Here is a 13,588-nt window from a genome sequence, read left to right on the forward strand (position 1 = left end):
GGGGTCGCCGGGTGGAAGTAGTTCTCTGTGAAGTTTATGCTTTAGAAAACGGAAGGCCAAAAGACTCAGATTTTATAAAACAAAGTTAAAATATAACCCAATAGTTGCCACCTTTAAGAGGTCGCTATACCTTCAGGAGCAAGGCCAAATTTGATCGCAGGCCTCATGAATCCAGGCCGTCACCCGCACCCCCAAAGGTTTCTGCCGCCCTGACGGTGCTTTCCCTCCGGCCTCCACGTTTGTCGCGGTCTGATTTCGGAATCACTTGACTTCCTTCCACTTTCTACGCGGCAGTGCCACCGCGAGGCCCCTCTGAGACCCAGACGCGCTGGGAAGCGTTCCCAGCCTGCCCCTCGGGTCGCGGCACCCACGGTGCTGCGGAAACACTTCGTTTTAGCTGCTTTCATGACCCGTGAGGATCTTGCCACCCAATGAGCCGAGCTCCTTTGAGAACACTTCCAGGCTGGAGAAGCCGTGGGTGCCCTGGGAGGGCAGGGCCAGGCACAGCCGGCGCGGAATGAGTGGCAGAGACGAGGCCCAAGCGGATCGCCAGGTGCCTATGAGCGGGGATAAGGGAGCAGAGAACCCTCGGGCATCGTGCAGCTTGATACAGGGAGAGCTTTGGAAGTAAGACCACGGAGTGTATTTAATTTTCACCTGAGGACATGCTTAGAGAGGACGGAAGAGAGAGAAACATCGGTCAGTTCCCTTCACTGTGCTCCCCGACTGGGGACCAAACCCAAAACCCAGGCCTGCGCCCTGGCCCGGAATCAAATCGGCACCAACACTCAACCAACGGAGCCACGCATGGCTGGTAGGACCAAGGAGCGTAGATGTCATCTTCAGGGAGTGGAAAATCGGGTTGGAGAGAAGGAATGGTGAAAGCTGTTTTGGAGAAGTTACCTCATCTGAGCATGACAGTCTGGCGCAGGAAGGGCCAGGCCTTGTCCGCCTGCCTCCGGACACCCCCTTCCTTGTGTGGGTATGTGCCAGTCTTACGGAGCCGTGGCAGCCACAGGAGGCTGTGGCCTGGACCGTCGCCGGGAAGCCCTGGCCTGGGTTCCTGAGACCCCCTCTCAGCTTCTCCCCTTCTCTCTCCTCAGTCCCCTGCCTGAAGATTCTCCTCAGCAAAGGCCTGGGGCTGGGCATTGTAGCTGGGTCGCTGCTGGGTATGTATCTCATCCTCCTTTTCCTGCTGTTGGGGGGATGGGGATTGAGTACGAAAATGCCATAAACGGGATGGGTCCCTTAACCAGAAGTGGGGCAACATGCTTCTCAATAGCTGTTTTGTTGTGCTTCCAAGGGATAGCAGCTCTTCAACCCTATCCTTCTCATCCTTTCTCAGTGAAACTGCCTCAGGTGTTTAAAATCCTCGGAGCCAAGAGTGCGGAAGGGCTGAGCCTGCAGTCAGTCATGCTGGAACTAGTGGCGTTGACTGGGACCATGGTCTACAGCATTGTCAACCACTTCCCCTTCAGGTGAGGGGTTTGCCCTTTGTCCCCAAGGGTAAATACCCACGACTCTGGTGGGGTCGGGCTGCAGGAGGTGAAAGGGCAGGAAAGGCTTAAGCCCTTTTGGAAACAGTCATCACCTATGGAGCTGATGAGAGGAGGTGAGCATCCCATGAGTGCTCCAGATTCAGAGTGAGTCCATCAGAGGTGGAGGTGGTGGTGCTGGGAGGCAGGAGGTAGGAACCAGTAGGGCTGTGGAGGACAGGGAGGAATCAGTTGTGTCTCCAGATGGACGGGCTATGGAGGCTTTTCCTGCCTCTTTCCAGGCCCGCCTTTCTTCCTTCCAACTCTTGACTCTGCAGCTCTTGGGGTGAAGCACTATTCCTGATGCTCCAGACGGTCACCATCTGCTTCCTGGTCCTGCACTACAGAGGACAAACTGTGAAAGGTGCTGGGATTTACCCAAGACCAGGCTGTGGCTCTTGAGAGCCCTGCCGGGTGGAACTCCACGTGGGGAAGCCAGAGGATTCCTGAGGTTGATGAGGACTCCTTGTCTCTGTCCCCTAGGTGTGGCTTTCCTAGTGTGTTACGCTCTGGTCCTGCTGATACTGCTTTCACCACTGACGCCCCTGGCCGTGATCACCATACTCCAGGCCTCCAATATGCCTTCTGTGGTGGTGGGGAAGGTGGGTACTGGGAGCAAGGAAAGAAATATTGGGAGGAGGGACTCGGTGAGGAGCAGAGTGGAAGCTGTGTATGGGAATATTAGACTGAGAATGGGGGGAATCTGATGGGAACATGGGAAGAATTCAGATGATAGAACAAAGGGTCTCAACTCCTGTTCTAGCTGCTCCAAGCAGCCACCAACTACCGCAATGGGCACACCGGCCAGCTCTCGGCCATCACAGTCCTTTTGCTCTTTGGGGGCTCCCTGGCCCGAATCTTCACCTCCATTCAGGTGAGTTCACCTGCTCCCCTCTAGGGGGCACTAAAACATCTTACCTCCCATCTGAGGACTTAAAGCTGTCTGGTCTCTGGAACCTTTTTGGGGGTGGGGGGTGGGGGGGGCGTTGAAGAGTGACCCTAGTTCTGTTTCTTGCATTTAGGAAACTGGAGATCCCCTCATGGCTGGAACCTTTGTGGTCTCTTCCCTCTGTAACGGCCTTATTGCTGCCCAGCTGCTCTTCTACTGGAATGTAAAGGCTCCTCACAAGAAGAAAAAAGAGTAGTAGGGCTGATCCAGCTACTAGAGTCCATTCCATGTTTCTATTCATCCACCTAATCTCAGGGTCCTTCTGAGCCAGCCTGCTGGTGTGACTTTTAATCATTCCCCATTTCTCTGCAGATGCAACTTTTTGAGCCAGCATTTGTGTTTCTGTGGAAAGGCATAGATCAGGGGTCTTCAAACTACGGCCCATGGGCCACATGCAAATACAAATATTGTATTTGTTCCCGTTTTGTTTTTTTACTTCAAAATAAGATATGTGCAGTGTGCATAGGAATTTGTTCACAGTTTTTTTTTAAACTATAGTCCGGCCCTCCAACGGTCTGAGGGACAGTGAACTGGCCCCCTGTTTAAAAAGTTTGAGGACCCCGGCATAGATGGTAGCCCCAATCCTTAGAAAATGGGGTAGAGATTTTCAGGCTGACATGATATTGATTGTGCACTGTCCTGTGTATGCACTATTAACTAATTTAACCATTTGCTGAACTTCTTTTAGCAATATCTAGCTACTTACCTCTCCTGGGCAAAAGTCTTGCCTGCCCTCCCATCTCCCCACTTTCCTTTTGGCTTTAAGAGGACAAAGCCTGGACAGTGCAAGGGACTAGGGGCTTATGGCTGCCTCCCTCCCCCAGCCTGGCTGGGACTGTCTCCTGGACCCCAGTGCTGGGTGGGAGGCAGGGGAAGGGGGATGGAGAATGACTCAGTCAGGGCCCCAGGGTGGGGTGAGGAGGTTCCTGCTCTGGCAGGTCCAGGCAAAAGGGAGTGGAGATGATGCTGGTTCCTGTTGTAGTGAGGGGGAACAGAGATGGGGCAATAAAGACGCAGAGACATGGCTTAATTGTACAAAACCGTGTTTGTCCTACAAAAAATATAAAAAGTTAATATTGCTCCCTCTGGATGGGGGAGGGGGAGAGGGCTGGACTGCAGGCCTCCTCTAAACTGTGGTCCAACAGTGCAAAAGAAGGGTTTGCTGTTTGGAAGTAAGGGGATAGTTCTGGGTGAAAAAGAGGTTGGAGCCCTTCCTGGGAGGTCTATACCCATGATTATTAGAGGTGGGCCAGGGGCATGGGGGCCCCTGAGAGGGGAGGGTTGTAGGGAGTAGGAGAGCCTGGGCGTGGATAGGGACTGTAGTGGGGGAGCAGTTCCCCCTGGAGCCTAGGGTTACTCTGATGGAGGGAGCACACCGAGGCCTCTGGTTTAGAGTGGGAAGAGCTGCAAAGAGAGAAATACGGGTTAGAAGGCACTTTCCTAGGTTGGTGATGCCAGGCAGGGTCCCCAGTGTGCATGTGAGGGCAGGTCTGACTGGTTCTGGGTAGACAAATAGAACTTAGCCATCCCTATTTGGGCCCATTAGGTACTGCAGGTCCAGAACCAGACCCAAGGCTAGCTTAGAGAGCAGGGCAGCCTTGTTGGGGCAGGCTCACCAGCGAGCTTGCGTGCTGTGTGCCTGTTTTCCTCTTTCAGGGCAGCAGGCCAGAAAGGGGCAGAATTGGGATTAGCCTCTCCTTGCCCTGGGGGCTGAGAGGAAGTCAGGTCACACCAGGGCCAGAAGCCGGTGGGGGTTGGGGGGTGGAGGAGGGTAATGGCAGGAAATTCAGACAGGTAACTGGAACAAGGTCAACATCTAGGGGCCTGTAGTCTGCCCCCCGCCGGGCCACCACTGCCAGATGGGTGGGAAAGCCCTCCAGGAAAACCCTGGGCCACCAGAACCCTCCCAAAAGAGCTGGGAGTGCTGGTAATGGTGCTGCCCAAATCGTCACGGCAGTCCCTAAACCCCAAAGGGGTGACCTCGGCTTTGTTGGGTTCAGGACCCTTGTCAGCCAGTCCCTCTGGTATGCGCCCCATCTAGGCTCAGGGAGGGAGGACTCGGCATCTCCTTCCTCACCCCCGCTCCCAGCCACTTACCTGAAACCACGAGGCAAGTAGGATGTCGAGTAGTTGGGGGGCTGGTACCCAAAGCCCCTGCTCCCCTGGGTGGTCACGTATCCTGGTCCCCAGACCGGCCCGCTGACAGCCACACAGCCGCTTCCCTGGCCGAAATGGGGCAGCCCAGCTCCCGCGCTTTTAGTCTTGCGCCGTGGCCGGTACTTGTAATCGGGGTAGTCGCGCAGGTGTCGGGCCCGCAGCCGCTTGGCCTCCTCCACGAACGGCCGCTTCTCGTCCTCGCCCAGCAGCTTCCACTGCGCGCCCAGGCGCTTGGAGATCTCCGAGTTGTGCATCTTTGGGTTTTGCTGCGCCATCTGGCGGCGCTGAGCGGAGCTCCACACCATGAACGCGTTCATGGGCCGCTTCACCTTCTCCAGGGGAAGGCCCCCGGCGACCACGGGGCTCTCGGCGTCCTCCCGCTCCTGGGAGCCCGAGGATGAGGAGGCAGGGGCCGTGGGAGTGGGAGGTTCCAGGCTCCAAGCCTGGTCTTGTGAGAGGCCGGGTAGCGCCATGGGGATGGAGGGAAGCCTTAAAGAGGGCGCCTACACGCCCTCTCCTCGAAAGCGAAACGTTGATCTCCAAACCCGGTATCCTTAAAATGGAAGTGTCTTCCTAGCGTGGAGTCGTTCTGGAGAATCTCGTGTCCTTAGAAAGTATATATCTCGTCCCCGAGTTCAGAGTCCTATTCTGGAGCCCCGCTCGCTACCGGATCCGTCCTGCACCCTGAAGGAGTGGAGTGCAAAATCTGTACAGGGCAGGCTGCTCTCTCCTTTCCTGGCTGCGGTGCAGCGTCAGACCCCGTCCCGCTCCTACCTTTGGCCGGTCGGTCTGTGGTGGAGGCCGTAAACTTCCTGCTCAGACTCCAGTATCGGAGCAGCCGGCGGGGCAGCGCAGCCCGGGTACCACAGCACTCGCACCTGGCCTTGGCGGGTGAGTCAGGCCCCGGAACAGCTTTTAAAGACTGACTCCTTCCCACTCCCTCCCAGCAGGCCGCGCCTCCTCAAGAGCGCCAGCATCACCTAGGCAGACCCAGGGATCCTGCTCTTCCCAGCCCCCAACACCCCTTCAGGGCACCACGCCCGCTCCCCACCCAGGACCCAGATGTCAAGCCTTCCAGCCCCTGTAGCTCTGCAGTCTTCCCCTCCCTTCTTAAGCTTTGGCAATTTAAAGTCAATTCCTTTGCACAATGGAAGCAAACACCCGAATCAAAAGCCCTCAGGGTCAATTGTGCTAGGACAAACTGGAATACCCCACACCCACCCCAAACCCTTTTCTTGTGCCCAGTGCCCCTCAAAACCCAATCTGCCCCTGGGGCAAGAAGTCAGGGCAGTTACAGGGAGGCAGGCCATTCTTGTTGCCTGAGTCATCCCAGCAGGTGCTTGGGTGGTGATTCAACACCACTCCAGGTGAGAAAACTTAAACTCTCCCAACTCCAGCCCCCAAAGGTTTCTCCACACACATTTTATCTTCAAACTTTAGTCAGAGTCTGAAGGCAGGGAGCCAGGAACCCCAGGACAACTCCCCTGGAGTTGAGAGATCAGTGACATGGATGCTGGAAGGAAAAAAAAAAGGTCTGATTCCAGGGCAGGAAATGAGGGCTGGACATCAAGGCCCCACTCTGCCCAAGACCCAGCCCAAGCCCCGGGCCTCAGGTAATCCGATTAAGCAGCCAGTCTTGGCTCGTGGCTCTTGGCAGCAACAGTTCCAGCTTGGGCAGCCCTGCCTAGCCAGCTGTGACTCAGGTACAGGAGTGGCCCGGCTCCCTCCAGCAGCAAACTTGGGGGGAGGAGAGAAGCAGCAAGACAAAAGCCACTCTCCTCAACCAGGAGGGTACCTGGGCCTAGGGAACTTAAGACTGTCCAGAATTCCCAAAGTAGACCATCTTTGGAACACTAGAGCCAGATGCTGAGAAACAGAAGGCAAGGTCCAGGGACCAGGACAGAGCAGTCTTAGAAAAACAGCGGGACCCAACTGGGCACAAGGGAGACACAAGAACCAGAGAGCCGTTTGGATTTTTTAATTCTCTTTTTAAATACTGTACAGTGAAAAATAAATACGCCTTCTCATCCACCAGATAAGGTTGGTCCCCCTTCCCCTGGGGGACCTTGTCACCCCCTTCATACACACCCCTGGTTCTACTCCAAAACCTTCCCCATGCCTCCCACCCACTTAAACCCTTACTATCCCCGTCTTCCACAGTGATGAGGCCCCAGAAATCGGGGGTACAGGATGGTAGGAGGGATAGCAGGGGAACCCCCCTGAACTGTCAAATCTGGGTGGGTCAAGAAGCACCCCGCACCAAAGGCGGAGAATGGGGGTGTTCAGAGAGAGATTGGGGCTTTAGAGGATAAAGGCACATCCAGTCTGATGGGGAAGGAGAGGCTCCCCTCACCCTGGGGTAGGGTGGACAAGAGGGAGGTGGGTATGACCCTGTTACACACCCTCCACTAGCTCCTGGAGGTTGGGGGGGGACCCAAGCTTCTGTGCCACCCCCCTCCCCCCTAGATAAGAGCAGCTCCAGCGCAGGTCAGTCGGGCCTGTGAGGGCCATGGTGTTGGGCAGCAAGCGAGATGGAGAAGGGAGGGATGCAGGCTGGAGGTTTTATGAAACCCCATTCACCAAACTACCCAACTCCAGGGGAACGGAGAGCTCCCCATTCTCTGAGGGGCCCTTAGGAAGCTTGCTGACAGAGTCACCCTGAGGGGAAAGTGGGAAAGAAAATGGAGAGGAAAAAGTAGTCAGTAGAAATTCAGGGAATGACATTCCCTATCATCCTAGCACTCCTGGCATCTGGTGACCCAGGGATTGGTCCTTGAACTAAGTCACTCTCAGTGGGACCCATAAAATATGAACCAATGTTTCCTGGAAACTTATTTCAAATTTCCCACTATTCTAAATATAGTCTAAACTCCATCAGACATAGTCTTCTCTGCCATTTAGCAAGAGATTTCTTTGTGAAATTTCTTGTGTCCCTTGCCCCTAAAGAACAAAAAAGGGGGGAGGAGTAAATTACATCTTGCTTGCCTACCTTCTTCTGTCCTGAAAGAGAGTCCTCTAAGGGTTTAGTGCGCTCCAGGGTTGGCCGCTGGCGGCTCTGAGACTCTGCTCGGGAGATATAGTCAGCCACAGTCACTGGGGAAGGCAGAGGACGAAGAGTTTCAGAAGGAACCCAGGTATCCGGCCCCTAGATACCCAATGAACCCCAATCCCTGGTTATCATAGGGTAGGAGGCATCCCATTCTCTCAGCTCTAAGAACAGATGCTGGTACCCAGCGTTAGCTGACCTGGTTGGCGGTCTCCACTGACAGAACCATCAGTACGGTTACCGCGGTTACGGCGGCGGCGGCTCCTATTTCGACGCTGAGGTCTGGACTCATCTTCTGTGGGGCAGGGAAAATACAAATTACGCATCCAAACTCCCATCCCTCAGTTCTTGCCCAGCTCTAATTTTTAAACACCCCTTACCCAAGCCATTTTCTGTCGTGCTAAGCCCATCAGACTCCAGGCCACCATCCATGATAGTCCTGTCTTCATCAGTGCGCCTGCGGCGGGAGCGGCGCCGCCTGGCACTTGCTGGGGGCGGTTCCCCAGGCTCTGAATCAATTGGAGGCTCTGGTTCAGATGTGTCCAGTAGGCTGTAGGGATTACTGTCTGGATCCTTCAGCACTGGTTAGAGAAGGAAGAACTGGGAGTCAGGTGCCCACCAACTTTCCCTTGGTCCTACATTCACGAACCCAGCTGTCTGGTACTAGTACCTGAGCTAATAGATGAAGAGTTGTATCTTGAAGTAGGCCGGGGAGCAGGTGGAGGTCCCCTACCCCGGCCCCCAATTGGCCGCCTCCGGCTTTCTTCCCCCCGGGTTGGGGGATCTCGATCTCCTGTCCCAGCTCGGATAGGCTCTTCCCTCTTCTCAGACTCGGTCTCAGAAGCTGTAGAGGGGTCTGAGCTGGGGCCTAAAGAACACAGGGAGTTGAATCAAGTCACTCCCCCCGCCCAGCCCCAGGGTCCATCACCGTCCCCAAACTGGAAGACTTCTTCTCACTCACCAGTCCCCCAGCCACTGTCATCTCCATCACCCTTTCCTCAATCTTCCACTCAGACCTTTGCCTCTCCTCGCAAGCCCCACCACTGTTCGCCTCCCTCTCCCATAGCTTTCTTACCATAGGCAGGACCACCTGTCCTCCGGCCCCGGCCACGGCCCCCATAGCTGCCCCCATAGGTTCGTGTCGTATGCAGGGAGGAGGAGCTCTCATCCGTGGTATATCCAGCTTTGTCACTGCCTCCGGTGCCCCGCCCACTCCCAGGAGGGCGAAAGCCCAGCCCAATCTGCCGAAGTTGTTCATCAATTTGTAGCCTCTCTAAGCGAAGTTGTTCCACCTCCTGGTTGGGTAAAAAATGGAGGAAGATATGGAAGGAGGAATAAGTTTAAGATTAATGAACAGTTTCCTTTCATGCTTCTCTGCCCCAACCGTCCCTACATATCTTGACTCTCAGGAATGTAAGAAGGCAGGCATTGGTTAAATAAAAAATATTCTGAGATCCAACCCCACAGCCCCAAATTCCCACCCAGTAGTTTCTATTCTACTCAGAGACAAACTGGGCACAATCCTAACTTGATCCACCAGCAGTCTTCGCCCCCTTGCTAGACTCAGATCTTTGTTCTCCCAGGTTTCTAGCTTGGGTACCTGCAGGTAGGAGAGGTGATATTCCAGCAGAGCCTGAGCATTGCTGATATTCTCTCGAGTGCCAACAAATATGAAGGGAACCATTCCCTGGAGAATAGAGGGAAAGGCAGATGGATTAGAAGGAGAGTCAAATGGAAGTATTAACTCTACCCTATCTCCCCTAGAAGCCCAACCAATGGGATCATTCACACACACACACACACACACACACACACACAGACACACAGAGAGGGAGGGAGGGAGAGAGAAAGAGAAGGAGAGAGGAAGAAACACCAATTTTGCTGTTCCTCTTACTTATGCACTCCTTGGTTGATTCTTGTACGTGCCCTGACCAGGGGGGATCCAACCCACAACCTTGGCATATGGGGATGACTCTCTAACCAATTGAGCTACCAGGCCAGGGCCCAATGCAATCTTTCTGGCTCTACATTGAGGGTAAACAAATGCTCTACACCCCCACACACACCCCTAGAAATCCTAGCCCTCAGAGAATGGCTTTGTGAGCAATCCCATCTACTCTGGACACCCATGTCCAGGCATAGTTGCCCATACCTCCTCCCTGGGGTTCTTCTTGTCATTATCACCTTCTACTCGAACCCTCACCACACCAGATTTATCCACGATCTCCTGGATTACTTTTCCATTCTTTCCAATCACTTTGCCTGAATGGGTAAAGGAGAATTTAGACCTTTTTTTTTTTTTTTAAGGAGAGAAAGAAGAGTCAAAACAGTTAAGATAAACAGTCTTTCAGCTTCTGTATGTACATTTTGTTTAATACTCTATTGTATCTAGTTTCCTATTGAGTTTTCACAGGAGAAAATATTACAATCCCTAGAAATCTGTTCTTCCATTTTTGTCACTCCTAGTATAGATCATTCTGTCTGTGTGAAACTAAAGTCGATAGGGAGGTGCCAAGCCCAGAATCATTTTAGAGAATTTCACTTCTGGCCCCCCACTGTATTCTCTTTTATAATATATACACACCCCCAACTCACCAACCAGGTTCCTAGGCACTTGCACAGAGTCCTCAGAAAACTCAAGGTAGCTTCGGGCCTGTCGGCATGCCTCTGGAGTCTAAGAAAAGTGGGGAGTCATTACTAAAACAGAGAACATGGATCTCAAACAATAATCTTTCTGCCACTCTTCATCTTTGGAAAAATTACTGCCACCAAAGTCAGGGAGGGATATCAACATGACTCAGGTTTCCTTTCTACTTCACCCTCTCTTCTCTGTATCCCCTGAGAGACCTAGAAAACAGACATCTTTTGCTGACCTCCCCGTAGATGCGGAAAGTACAGGTCTCTTCACCCAACTCAATGGCAGTCACCCCAGGTACTTTTCGGGCCTGCTGGATGTTGGCACCATGAGTCCCAATTGCCAGTCCCATCAGGTCTTCTCGCACTGTGAACTCCTCTTGGAATGCTGCTGCCAACTGCTTACTGGTCTGAAAGGAAAAGGCACTGTACGAATCATAATGGCGGAATCTCAGAAGACCTGTCCCAGGCACCTGACCCTTTGCAAGCCAGAACCACCCTGGAGTGTGCTGCCATCAGAACCTGTGTGGAAAATTCAGGAACTTTAAATTCCACTCCTACTTTCCAAATACCAATGGCTTAGGGGAAAGGGGAGAAAATGAGAGCAGAGTTTGGGCTTGGAGCCACCAAAGTTCTGGATTTAGCTCTACCATTATCTGGTTGTGTGATCCTAAACAAAACACACACACTGTGCCTCCGTTCTGTCATCTGCTAGATGATTACACCTGGCCCACCCCATCCCCAAACAATCAAGAAGATTAAATAAGACTGGTGAGAGATAACTTTTCAGAAGGTAAATGCAAGTATAAGAAACTATGACTATTACCAAACTAATATCAATTCCCAAAATAAAACCTGAAAAGTTGAGTAGAAAGCAACAGGTTAAGAAAAGCATAAAAGGAGCCTATGGAACACCATACTACTTCACTTTTTTTTTCCAGACAAAAAATTTTAATTTTATTTTATTTATTTATTTTTTTTCAGTTGATCAGTAGCCTAGCCAGGTTCTCTAGCCAAGTTCTAGCCAGGATCTCCAGCCAGGTTCTCTACTTCACTTCTTAACCAGTCCTTTGTGGGATCCCTGGGTACAAAAGACAGGAAGGCAGGAAAGATTCTAGAAGAGCCCTAACCGGTTTAGCCCAGTGGATAGAGCGTTGGCCTGCGGACTGAAAGGTCCCAGGTTCTATTCCGGTCAAGGGCATGTACCTTGGTTGCGGGCAACATCCCTAGTAGGGAGTGTGCAGGAGGCAGCTGATCGAAGTTTCTCTCCCATCAATGTTTCTAACTTTCTATCCCTCTCCCTTCCTCTCTGTAAAAAATCAATAAAATATAAATAAATAAAAAGATTCTAGAAGAGAGAGTCTTAGGTAAAAAGCACCAAATAGGAAAGATATCTAAAGGGGACATTCCCAAATTACAATCCGTGACTTCCTGCTTCCAAAACAGATGAGATTGAGTTATAGCAAGGATTTACACTAGGCAAGAAGAGAAGGTTGGATAAAATAACTAAGTTGGGTGTTCAAAATAACTTAGGGAGGGAGAGGAAAGGATCTAACTGGATTTACAAGTATCTTCTAGAGAAGTATACCAAGGGTGTTGTATTTTTTTATTATCCTTTATATATTCAATATTTTAATAATTTTAAAAAACAAAACACGCCGAAACCGGTTTGGCTCAGTGGATAGAGCGTCGGCCTGCGGACTGAGGGGTCCAGGTTCGATTCTGGTAAGGGCACATGCCCGGGTTGCAGGCTCAATACCCAATAGGGTGTGCAGGAGGCAGCCCATCAGTGATTCTCTCTCATCATTGATGCTTCTCTCTCTCCCCACCCCCTCTCCCTTCCTCTCTGCAATCAATAAAAAATATATTCAAAAAACACAAGATTTATCAAAACCAAGAGCATGTCCCGATTCTTAAGACCTTGCACCTATGGTTAACTTAGCTATCTGGTACACTTTACCATACAGATCAACACAGCCAAGTCCTAGAGGAGTTAAATATTCTACCTTTGTCACCAGGAAGCCTGTTCATGAAGAAATGAAGCAGATGTAGTTTTTATTATCTGGAGGTAATGGTGAATTTTTATTTACTTATTTTTAAATATATTTTTATTGATTTTTAGAGAGAGAAGAAAAGAGAGGGAGAGAGAGATAAAAACACCAATAATGAGAGAGAATCAGCTGCTTCCTGCACACCCCCTACTGGGGATCAGCCTGCAACTCGGGCATATGCCCTGGCCGGGAATCAAACCAGCAGCCTCTTGGTTTCTGGATCGATGCTCCACTGCTAAGCCACACTGACCAGGCAAATTTTTAACTGCAGTGCCCTGAATAGCATCCCTAGAGAAGTGAAAGATTACCATGATCCAGAATTTGCACAGGCTCAGAGAAAAGCTCCCAAAAAGACCAGTTTACTTGATAAATGGAAATGCATATTCAAATACAAACACATATCCTACTTATTTAGAATGGAATAATACCTAAGAAAAGGAAACGTAACCATCATAAGATGTGAGAGCTCAATTCTCAGAAATACACTGGTGGGCAAAAGATTTACAGCTGCAATACAAATAATATGAGTAACTTTTGCATAGTCACAACTGTACACCTACTTTTGCCCACACCTGTATTTTAGTCTAACCTCATTGTCACAAATGAAGATAAAAGTTCAGTAAAATAAAATGATTTGCCAAAGGTCAATTATTTGACAAAGCAAGACTTAGGATCCCAAGTTCAGCTGTCTTTCCAGTGTACAAATGGTTCTCAAATATATCCCTCAAAGTGTTTTGGTTCTGAGGTAATTTGAGGGACGCCAGTAGAAGAAAATACCCGCTCCACTGCTCTGATTGATGTTTTATGCCCTGTGCTTTCAAGTAAGTATATTTCACTTAATCAGAGTCCCATGTCTCAAAAAGAGTTTGTACTATAACATGATGGAGCTCTGCCATCTGGAGGAGTCTGGGATAAAATAGCAGATCAGGTATAATGGCCCACAAAGGCCTTCGTCTTTCTGTTCTGTAAACATAAGAACACGGGTAAAGGATGGGACAAGGGAGGAGGACAATAATCCTATCCTATCTAATAAAAGACAAAAAGGGGAGTTAACCATACCTCCGCTATGCTTCCCATTGGCTAATCAGTGAGATATGCAAATTAACTGCCAACAAAGATGGCGGCTAATTTACATATACTGGCTTGGAGCGAAGACTGAAGACACCATAGAAGGAAGCCAAGCAATGGAGCCGAGGGAGTGGAGACAGCAGGAGGG

The 13,588-nt window shown here is 51.1% G+C and overlaps 3 protein-coding genes across 3 annotated transcripts in view; 1 reads left to right on the plus strand and 2 right to left on the minus strand.

Annotated features, from left to right (window-relative positions):
* The window catches only part of MPDU1 (mannose-P-dolichol utilization defect 1), a 3,219-nt gene extending 377 nt beyond the window's left edge, over positions 1-2,842 (plus strand). The window contains exons 2-7 of the mRNA XM_015562565.1: positions 1,104-1,169; positions 1,346-1,478; positions 1,814-1,899; positions 2,019-2,137; positions 2,299-2,409; positions 2,558-2,842. Of these exons, the coding sequence (XP_015418051.1) occupies positions 1,104-1,169; positions 1,346-1,478; positions 1,814-1,899; positions 2,019-2,137; positions 2,299-2,409; positions 2,558-2,680 (638 nt within the window). The 3' untranslated portion in view covers positions 2,681-2,842. The remainder of the gene's footprint in view (positions 1-1,103; positions 1,170-1,345; positions 1,479-1,813; positions 1,900-2,018; positions 2,138-2,298; positions 2,410-2,557) is intronic.
* A 668-nt stretch (positions 2,843-3,510) lies between these two features.
* Positions 3,511-5,620, minus strand: SOX15 (SRY-box 15). The gene is made up of 2 exons (XM_006761646.2): positions 4,582-5,620; positions 3,511-3,888 (listed from the first exon to the last, which is right to left on the minus strand). The coding sequence occupies exons 1-2, from the start codon at positions 5,112-5,114 to the stop codon at positions 3,723-3,725; spliced, it is 699 nt and encodes a 232-aa protein (XP_006761709.1). The 5' UTR covers positions 5,115-5,620; the 3' UTR covers positions 3,511-3,722.
* A 984-nt stretch (positions 5,621-6,604) lies between these two features.
* The window catches only part of FXR2 (fragile X mental retardation, autosomal homolog 2), an 11,059-nt gene continuing 4,075 nt past the window's right edge, over positions 6,605-13,588 (minus strand). The window contains exons 7-16 of the mRNA XM_006761648.2: positions 10,561-10,731; positions 10,283-10,361; positions 9,840-9,949; positions 9,288-9,374; positions 8,763-8,982; positions 8,358-8,555; positions 8,068-8,268; positions 7,887-7,982; positions 7,631-7,734; positions 6,605-7,299 (exon numbers count right to left, since the gene is read on the minus strand). Coding sequence (XP_006761711.1) covers positions 7,204-7,299; positions 7,631-7,734; positions 7,887-7,982; positions 8,068-8,268; positions 8,358-8,555; positions 8,763-8,982; positions 9,288-9,374; positions 9,840-9,949; positions 10,283-10,361; positions 10,561-10,731 — 1,362 coding nt within the window. The 3' untranslated portion in view covers positions 6,605-7,203. The remainder of the gene's footprint in view (positions 7,300-7,630; positions 7,735-7,886; positions 7,983-8,067; positions 8,269-8,357; positions 8,556-8,762; positions 8,983-9,287; positions 9,375-9,839; positions 9,950-10,282; positions 10,362-10,560; positions 10,732-13,588) is intronic.

This window comes from Myotis davidii, unplaced genomic scaffold, assembly GCF_000327345.1.
Source record: "Myotis davidii unplaced genomic scaffold, ASM32734v1 scaffold37, whole genome shotgun sequence".
Lineage (NCBI taxonomy): Eukaryota > Metazoa > Chordata > Mammalia > Chiroptera > Vespertilionidae > Myotis > Myotis davidii.